Source organism: Danio aesculapii, unplaced genomic scaffold (assembly GCF_903798145.1).
Source record: "Danio aesculapii unplaced genomic scaffold, fDanAes4.1, whole genome shotgun sequence".
NCBI lineage: Eukaryota > Metazoa > Chordata > Actinopteri > Cypriniformes > Danionidae > Danio > Danio aesculapii.
In genome coordinates this window covers 1,928-12,973 of record NW_026613925.1, presented here as the reverse complement: position 1 = coordinate 12,973, position 11,046 = coordinate 1,928, and the positions used below count along the sequence as shown (strand labels likewise).

At 33.3% G+C, this 11,046-nt stretch overlaps 1 protein-coding gene across 1 annotated transcript; it reads left to right on the top strand.

The window, feature by feature from the left end:
• Positions 1 to 443: 443 nt before the first annotated feature.
• On the top strand, positions 444 to 10,808 carry LOC130220540 (ankyrin repeat domain-containing protein 6-like; the record flags this gene model as incomplete). Its single annotated transcript, XM_056452783.1, has 6 exons — positions 444 to 548; positions 2,767 to 2,892; positions 5,455 to 5,595; positions 5,669 to 5,821; positions 10,335 to 10,448; positions 10,526 to 10,808. Coding segments are annotated over 6 exons (922 nt in total), but the record flags the coding sequence as incomplete, so codon positions are not given.
• Positions 10,809 to 11,046: the final 238 nt, after the last annotated feature.

The window sequence follows — 11,046 nt, the reverse complement described above, 5'->3', positions numbered from 1 at the left end:
TTAAACAGCACTTGGGATTTATTTGGAAAAAGAACAGGAGGGCTAATTTAAGTTTTTGTTAAAATACTTGATTTTATGATTGCATGAATTTCTGACAACATATAATAAGCCCACTGGAATAAATCAAATTTCTACCTCATGATTGTTAAAAAAACAGATTGTCTAAATTTATGTAACCTGTACTGTATATTTATTTGTAACAATAAAAACAAACGCACATGTTCTCTGAAAACAAAACTATTTCCACTTATAAACAACAAAAAAGTGATTAGCTTTTCATGGAGGGTTTTGTCACATATTGTGTCCAACTAAATTCAGTCCCAAAAAGTTTTTTAATACTTAACATAACTTTTTTTTTTTTTTAGAAAATGCATTTATCTCTTACAGGTCAAAACAGACCACATCCACAGCTTCTCTAACTGCAGTCGTATGTCCCTGCTCAGGTGCAGAGGTATGCTCGAGGAAAGACGGTGCGAAAAAGACGAGATGCGTCTCGGGCCCGGAGGAAAACTCAATCCCTCCCCAGAGTCCACAAACCCAGAGAGAAGGTGGAGACTCAGATAAGATTCACCCATCTCTAATGAATTACAAATAGTCAAATTACTGTAATTAAGTAGTTTTTGTAAGGAGTTGTACTTTTTTTTAAGGCTGTATCTGTACTTTTACTTTACTACTTTCATTTTAAAGTTTCACAAATTTTTTTTCTTGTCTACAGGGATTGGTTAAGTAGAATAATCAGTCCCTAGGATTCCTGTCCAATCACTTTGTGCATAGGAAAAAAAAATAAATAAATAAAATAAAATTCGCATCAGACTGAACACAAGACATGGACGCTTTAATAAAGCAGCAAAAATGTACAAAAGTTGAAGCATTAAAAGTTGTTACACACAACGACCGATAGACTGTTTAGACTGCATGTCACTTACGAGAAGATAAAGGATGCCTATACTGTTTGATGACTGAAATCTCAAAAGGGCCTTAAACAATAACTAAATGCACTACAGAATGTTACGTTTTCAAACACAACCTCAAACCACATGAATTCTATCTATATTTGTGGCGCCAACTGCTGGACACTCATAGCTTGTTATTCAGAGTTCAATGTACATAACTTTAGCGTTAAACGTGCAGTATGTAAGTTTGAAACCCAGTGGTTGAACTAGGTATTGCATTCCTGGATCAAATCAAATGCAAGCGCAGGTTGCCAATTTGACGATCAACAGGAGCGAGTCTGACTATCAAGCCTAAAGGCTGATCTTAATCGTGCTCTATATAAAAGCAGCGGCACGCGATAGAAGGAACATTTTCCATATTAAAAGGAGTTTTGTTCTAACCAACACCTCAAATTGATCTATTAGAAACGGCTTCCATTTCTTGCAGTTGAACAACAGAAAACTGACAATGATCACCTCAGGTACACCTCCTGTGCTTTACTCACTGTTAAATGCTAATGTGCTAATGTGAGTTTGAATGCCATTTTACATGACATTTATTGAAATATACTGAAAGCAGCAGCAGATATTTCACCTCACAATAAAATAAACTGTTTAAAATTGAACTTTAGAATTGTGAAATAATGCAAACCAACACATATCAGTGACTCAGCATCTACATATAATAACGTTAAAGAGGTTTAACATGTATTAATTAGATTATAAACCGTACCATTTTGTGAGTGAGTGCAAATTCTGTGCTTCTCAATAGCTGTATTTAAATTTGTCGTGTTTCGTCTGATGCAAACAGCCAAATTGTTTATCACTGAAAATCTCTCCACGTAGCGTGTAGTTAGGACACAGGGTTAAAACGTAACCTGCTCACCTAATGGTTTTGCTCATAATATTATTTGCTAATTATTAACCTCATGTGGAACTCTGAATCTGCGTCTCATTTCCGATTCTGCTACGGTCTACTGGAGGTCGCATTTCGGTCACGGACACAGTGAATGAATGAATGAATGTATGAATAAATGAATCAAAAATATGTGGTTTTCCACCAAGGCAACCCAGGGTGCTGAAATATAATTGGCTAAGTGGCAGTGGGCAGGTTAAAAGAACCAAAACAAAAACAGCGTTCTGGCACAGAAAACACATTTTCAAAGCAGAATATCTGACTTCAGCATTGTTTTTCTGATATACAAGAACGTTCACTTGGCATGTCAAGAGAAGTCAAAAACTTACATACAGCACCTTTAACATATCGCCACAGCTAGATTTTTGTCACTTAGGTTACACAGATTTCATATGTAAACGCATCAACCTGCTTTCTGTCGGCTTATCAAAGGTGCATACAGTATATCAATGTAGTGTGTTCTCACATTAAATAATCTCATATTTAAATACAAAGTCTATGTATAACAAAATAATTTAACTTGATGCACAGATGTTACTGTAGCTAGATTTTTAAATTACATGGGTATAAGGTCGAATAATTTTCATAGCATAATACTCACTATTCACTACTCTTCAGTAGTCCTCTTAGTACTCTTAGTACTCTTCTACTTGTAAAAGAACTACTTTTTCCCTCATACTTTGAATAGTATTTAGAACAGATACTTTTATTCTACTTGCATTTTCTGGCAGGCAATGGCTCATTCGCTCGAGGATGATTTTTCAGTACTCTTTTTACTTCATCACATTTGGCATGTGTTACAGTATTTGATTGAGAAGCACAAATCACATGACTTTTAATCTTTCATACGAGATCAGAGGTCATGTGATTGCATTTGCCTAAAATCCGTGTGATGCTGAGCTCATGATCACTGTGCAGGATGACAGTGAAGCGGCTGAAGACTCAATCAACAGTGATCAAGCCTTTCAGCGGATCCAGCCTGAACACAGAGCTGCGACTCTGAGTCCTGACAACAGGAGGAAAAACACCAGTCCAGGCAGGACGGTAGGCATACATAAATCTTACTATTATTCAGAATATATACTTTCATATTCATTTCTTATGTCATATGAAGAAAGATGCTAAAGTTATTATACATTTTTGATGATGGTAGAAGGCTTTATTGTGCAATTATTACATGGAGACTGTACATTATGGGTTTTGTTATTTATTATTATGTCCCTTAATATTTTTATTAACAAATGTATGATTTATGAAAGTCATTTTTTGTTCATAAAATAATTGCAAGTTATTAATATATACTGTAATTAGTTAATTTAAATTAATTAATATTAACTGCTCATTTGTGGAGTTGCTCTTCAGTGTTTGGGCTTTCAGCAGTGACATTTGCATTACACTAAATTGAAGTGGAGCAGTTTGAATTTACTACAACTATGTTAAGCTGCTTTGACGCATTCTACATTATAAAAAGTGCTATAGAAATAATGATGAATTGAATTAATAAATTAACAAGAATATAAATATTAAAATGACTGATAAAATAAAAATGACCAGGAATTACAAAAATTCAGAGAACCTTAAACATATTAAAAGCTCTTCAAGCTTTTTTTTTGCAGTATAAAAAATTAAAGTATAAAATTATCAAATTACTACTCATAATTTAGAACAATTGACCAAATATTATAAAGATTACAGAGAGTTTATAATTTAGGCATTAATCATAAGTTAGTTTGTAATATTCATACAAATAGAATAAAATTAAAACAACGCCAACTGGAAGTTATTAATTACTTTAATAAAGATGAATTAATCTTATTAATATTAATTAAAACAATTTACTGATCTTCACAGTTCCAACAACATAATAATATAATTATGATTACATTTAAATTGAAGCAAATAAAGTTAGTTATTACTTTAATATGAATAAAATTCCTCTTCATACAATTTGATGATCATTAAAATAATTGAAGAGAATCCTAGATTATTAAAGTTGCTAATTATTTTAATAGTTGTTAAAAACAGTATTTAAATGAAAATTAAATCAATGTAAGATAACAGTTATGAGTTTGTTATGAGTTTAGTTCATTTGAACTAAATGAACCGTAATACATGGTAAAGCAATTTACTCAACACTGCAATAATGCTTTAAGATTGTAATTTGAGTTTTTAATGGAAATAAAATTAATTATAATATTACTATTAAAAATGTGAATTAATAGATATTATAAAATAATTAAAGAGTCGCTTTAATAATATACATCAATATTTAACTGTAAATTAAACTAAACTCTAGGCTGCTGACAGTAAACAAACATATATACAGGGCTGTGCATAGACTCATAGTGCTCATGAAGAGTGGGGGGGGGGGTGATTGCGAAGTGAATATCGGGGGAGGGGCGGGAGAAAGATGTATATGTATATTCATCTTATATATATATATATATATATATATATATATATATATGTATATATACATCTTATATATATATTATATATATATATATATATATATGTATATATATATATATATATATATATATATATATATATGTATATAAATATATATATACATATACATATATATATATAAGATGTATATACATATACATCTTTCTCCCGCCCCCCCCCACACTTCATGAGCACTATGAGTCTATGCACAGCCCTGTATATATGTTTGTTTACTGTCAGCAGCCTAGAGTTTAGTTTAGTTATATATATATACACACACACACACACACACACACACACACACACACACACACACACACACACACACACACACACACACACACACACACACACACACACAGACACATATACACTATTTCTAAAAGCTGTTCAGTGACAAATATTATTTTAATAAATATATTTGTTTAATAATTCTGTTTAGTTCAAATGCAAAATATATAGGCTATATTCCCTGAGAAATGGATAGAAATATTGGTGTAATCATTTATGCTGAGCACTGTAACTTGTAACAGCTGTTAACTGTAACAGCTATTATACAGTATGAACACAGGTTTTACAGTAATGTTATGAGCAATTCTTAACCTTGTCATGAAAAAAAAAAAAGTTTTCACCAAAATAGCGAAACCCTTTCCAGGTTTTTTTGTGTAGGCTTTTATTTTACAGTTCTGTAAAAATACTCAAAAATGTCTCTGTCTGTGTTTTCAAGCATTTATATTTGATTTACCAAAGTCACACATTTGCCAATTTCACATCCATAACAGAGAGATGTCACATATCCATAATGAAGCTTTTCCCTCATAAATGCAAAAATGTCAAATAAATTAAAAGCAATCATTTTTGTTCTATAAAGAGCCAACTCTCATCCTTTCGATTAGCATTATTTCTTTTGGGTTGTGCAGTTTAATTCACAGAATTTCTACAAAAGAGTATGTTGTAACTCACAGACTTTTGATCACATCCATAACGCATGTTTATTTTTTTAACCCCTTAACTCTGTGGTTATTTTTGGAAGATATAAACAGATGTTCCAATATAATGTTAACATACTTGTTCTGTGAATTTATGTTTTAAGTTTTTACTTCAAATGTCGCATCCATACACCATACATTTGCTCTTATGTTTCTGCCGTTAAAGCCTGTGCTGCTGAGAGAGTATGATCTTTATGAGAGAGGACTAAAGCCCGGCAGCCTCAGCTCTCCAGACCAACAGCAAACTCCAGCGAAAGCCTTTCAGCTGTACACGCTCTACAGAGACACTGATGGACAGATCAAGCAGGTAAACGACACATTGCGGCGGTGCGTGCATTTGTTTGTTTTAAACCTCTTAACCAGCGAGTGTCCGCACGCAGGCTCCTGCAAAAGACTGTCACTGTAAGCCCATCATTAAAGCACTGGAGAAAAAGCTGAAAGTCACAGAGATGGAGATGAGGACAGAAATACACACTATTCAAGAGGAGATCAACTGCAGGCTTGGACGAATTGAGCGGAAAAATAAGCATCAGGTTTGTTCATTCTCTTTAAAAAAAATATATAAATAAATATACTGACCAATAATTAATGTTTGAAAAAAATTACTAGTAAACATTATAATTATCATATTATACTTTCAAATAAACATGAAAAATGTACAATTGAAGAATAAATGATTAGATTATTAGCAATTAAATTATTAGCAATCCTGTGGAATTTTAATACTTTTTTATTAAAGTGTGTGTATATATATATATATATATATATATATAAATATAAATAAGGGTTGTCACGATACCATTAATTCACGTTACGATACTATACCAGCTGAAGTATCGTGATACCAAGTAGTATTGAGATTGAGATGACCTACTTGAATTGAATTCATAATTTCCTTATTATTGAAAAAAAGTATTATTTGCACATCACTTCACCTAAAATGTACTCATTCCTTTTGTTTATTTTGTAGATAATTGACCAACAAAAAATACATTAAAATAAAGATACAAATTATACAAAATTAGTTACAATAAAAACGTTTTATGTTGCTATTTTGAGTTTTATATCTATTGGTTTTTTTAGTCTTATCAGGTAAGAATCCAAAGTAATTCAAAATTTCACTTTGTAAGTCGTTTTTTTAAAGATTGTTGCAGTTGTTGTAGCTACTAAACCATATTGACAGGAACAGAAATGAACTGATTCAGATTTACGGAAGTGTCAGAAAATGTGCAAAAGGCTACCATAAAAGGTGTGAATTCTACACAGTTTTGCAACCTTAAAGAGCTCCACAGACTATTAAAATGAAATTGCTTGTTGTACAAACGTGTGAGCATTTTAGTGACTTTTCCACATGCAACAATATGTACTGTAGATAGACCGTTAATACTACCGTTTACAAACTACAGTGGCACCACCAGTATTTTGGAGCCATAGTATCACGACATTACAATAGTATACTGGTAAACCGCACAACCCTTATATATATATTATTTTATTTTTTTATTTTTTTTTTTGAAGGAAAATAATTATAGAATTTTCATACAATACAACAATAAACATTACAGTATCCTTCTTTCTATTTTTTTTTTTTCAAGCCCTACCCACAAAACCAGTACTACTGGAGTAGTGCATGTCTTGACGTAATGATGAGTGATGATGGAATAAAGAAAAAAAAAACAATTGCAAATAACAGGGGAAGATAAAGCAATTTATAAATAAATATTTGCAGGACAAACTACATTAAAGACAAAACACCATGAAGTGGATACAAAGAGATATATACAGATTATTTAAGAAATGTGTTTTAAGATAAGGCTACAGAAAAAGCACTGTTGTCCAATGACTTGCCTAATTAACCTAACTTTAGTAAACTAATTAACCTAGTCAAGTCTTTAAAATTGCACTCTAAGCTGAATATTAATATCCTCCAAAACAACTATTATGTAGTCATCATGGCAAAGACAAAAGAAATAAGTTACTAGAAATTAGTAATTAAAACTATTGTTTAAATACACTGTACAAAATTCTGGGTTCCAGGAATTAAGTTAACTTATTAGTTTTTAAAATATTTAAATGGATTGAACATAAAACAATTAAGTTGTTTAAACAATTAACTTCTGTGTGCTCATTTTAAAGAAGTAGTTTGAACAAACAGCATTTTTGAGTGTATGTGTTGAAAAAAATCTACATTAAACAGCACTAGGGAAATACTTTTAAAAGGATTGAAATTTTCTTCAAATCAAGATGAACAAGTAAAATGACGTTATTTAGTCTAGTTTTGTGTAAAATGTATCGAAATTATAGCACATTTTTAGAATTTGTTACTCATTTCAAGCATAATTTTAATAAATTTTTATGAAAATACAGCCTCTTCTAATAGGCATGCTGGGAAAACAAAAACAAATTAAAGAGCAAATTCATCTGAGCAAATATTTTTGAAGTATTTTTTGTAGTTCCCATTGATATTTTACAAAGGGTTAGGGTTAAAGTTAGGCTAAACTTACAAGTAATAACTACATGCAATGCAATGCTGCAACACCCAATAAAAGCTCAAAACTTGTTCTTAATTAATCATCCTCAGGTCGTTTCAAACCCTTGAAACCTTCGTTCATCTTTGGAACACCAATGAAGATATTTTAGATGAAATCAGAGAGTTCCCTCATGCTATATAGACATCAAGGTTCTGTTTAAAGTCCAAAAAGTACCAAAAAACAATAATTGGAACTAACATGCAAAGAGAATATTTTTGTCGGCACAAAAAACATAAGACATTGGCATTTCTGTGTGGAGTTTGCATGTTCTCCCCGTGTTCGTGTGGGTTTCCTCCGGGTGCTCCGGTTTCCCCCACAGACATTCCCCTCCAAAGACATGCGGTACAGGTGAATTGAATAAACTAAATTGGCCGTAGCGTATGAATGTGAATGCAAGAGTGTATGGATGTCCCAGTGTTGGGTTGCGGCTGGAAGGGCATTCGCTCTGTAAAACATATGCTGGATAAGTTGGCAGTTCATTACGCTGTGGTGACCCCTGATTAATAAAGGGACTAACCCAGAAAAAAAAAGATAAATGAATGAATAGTATATCCTTGTAGCTTCATAATATTCTGACTGAACCACATATGGGCTGTTTTGAGGATGTTTCTTGGCATTTCTCTAGACTTGGAAACATTGCTGTCATTGCCTGATTGGGCAGCGAAGCAACAAGGCAACATCCTAAGCTTTCATACGCAGGATATGGAACACAGTGACAAGTAAAACTTGTTGCATAAGCTTGCGTTTCTGGTGTGGCACATTCAAAATTTCATATGTGTATAAATGAAAGTCAAAGTGGTGAAAAGTTCAGTGTGACCTCATCTTTAGTCATGGGTAATGGGTACATAACGGGTAAAACCAAAGTAAAGAGGTGATTTGTTGTTGGGTTTCACAAAAAGGTTAACGGACTGCAAAAAATTATTATAAACATTATCAGTAGGGCAATAATTAATGCTATCAAGCAGCCTGGAAGAGTGTGTTTATCACTATTTTAAGTGTCCAAAAAAAAAAAAAAAAAGACTGCAACATCACCATGTTCGCGTGGGTTTCCTCCTGATGCTCCAGTTTCCCCCACAGTCCAAAGATATGCACTATAGGTGAACTGAATAAGCTAAATTGTCCGTAGTGTACGTGTGTGAATGCAAGAGTGTATGGGGGTTTTCCAGTGTTGTGTTGCGGCTGGAAGGGCATCCGCTGTGTAAAACATATGCAGTATAAGTTGGCTGTTGATTCCACTGTGGCGACCCCTGATTAATAAAGGGACTAAGTCGAAAAGAAAATGAATGAATGATTTAATATAATGACGTAGGAGAAACATTTAACATGTCTTTTAAAAATATAGGTGACAAACTATGTTTTCTGTTTGATCTGTTCTACAATAATTTTATTTGACACTTTTATTTATGTACTTCTGACATTGTGTATATAGTTTTTCTCTTTTATACTTATAGGTATATGCATGTATATATATATATATGTATATATATATATATATATATATATATATATATATATATTAGCTGCGTCCCAAATGGCACACTATACACTATGCACTCATGCACTTACACACTTAACAGCATAGTACATGTATGTAGTGTCGTCCCAAATGGAACACTAATGTTTTTTTACTAAGCCGAAATTCAAAATGTTTCCCTGTTGATGTTTGTCAGTTGCCAAATCAGTGAAATAAATGACTAAACTATCAAATAATACCTGCCATAAGTATAACCGCATTCACCATTGGGAGGCGCTATAATAACTCTCATACGAGAATTTTGCTTTCACAATCCAAAATAAATAAAGTTATGCAACATGTGCGCCCAATAGTCTACCTCTTCCACTACGTGAGCAAAACTGTGGTCATTGAGCGCGTGAAGTGTCCATTATTACACACTTCATTTTACTGGTTGAATGAGTGCATCATCTGGATAATTAAAGTAAACTTATTATTTTTAGAGTTTTCAGTGTGAACACACTTCTTACTCTTTATACTACAAAATGGCGTAGAATAGTGCATAAGTATGCGATTTGGGACGCACCAATATAATTTGTAAAATTTCAACCTTGCTATACACATTGAACCAAGTTAATGTTGAGGAATTCTGTTATTACCATTGTTGATAGCCATGTTTACCAAAAACACAAAGTTTAAGTAAAGAAAAAAAAGTTTAAACAAAAAAAAAAAAAAATCTAAAATATTTTCTTATATTTACCAAGGCTGCCAAATATTAGTGGAGGTCACTGTAATATATTAAAACATATTCCTCCAGTATATGCATATCAATTAAGAATTTCTAGATATTTTTGTTCCCTAGAAAACAAAACATAAAACTAATCCTGCTTATTTTTTGGGGGAGTTCACAGATAGGGTAAATCTCAACCATGGTTTGTTTTGCTGCACTACTTATTGCACTCCTCTGTAATCCCTATAGATAAAACAAATTGCAAAAAACACTTTTAAGACCACTGAATCCGCAAACGCAGGTTTTAGAGCTTCACGTCTCTTCCCGTTCAGATTAAAGTGCTTGAGAAACTGACACAGGAGCGAGTGTCAGCCGAGCGGATGGAGTGTCACTATCGCATCAACCAGAGAGCAACATTGGAGCGCATGGAGGGCCAAAGAAAACAGGTACGACTCTGAAAAAACAAAAGATGCACAAACGCCATCCCAATCCGTCTGATGTTCCTCTGTGCTTCAATTTCAAGCAGGCTGCGGCCAGCAATGCAGTGAAGAGCTGGTGCATGTCTAAGATTGAGGATCTGGAGGTACGGATGCCTGAGACGCAGTACTATAAGCTCCTGCGATCTCCGTCCGCAGACTCAGAGCTGGAGGGTCTGCCGCTGCTGTCGCTCGTCTCAGAGGAAAGCTCCAGCTCACTGGCCACATACGTCAATGTGTTACCCAGTCCTGGAGCAGCTCACAAGAGCCTGGAGTTCGAGGACACGTTGGGGAAACGATACTTGGGGATCAAGCAGAACGGCTCTTCAGGTTTGAAACAAATTGCTTGGTGGTGTATTAAATATCTGTGTTTTAAAGAGATCGTTCATCCCAAAAATAAATAAAAAATGTGCTGTTCATTTACTCATCTCATCTTAGATTTACCCTTAAATGTGCTGTTGAGGATGTTTTCATCCACTCTGGGGTGATTTTGAGACTTAATTCGGTCACAGCTCTATTTGTGTTTCAGCAAATGCAATAGTTTATGGGGACAAATCTTATTTTGACA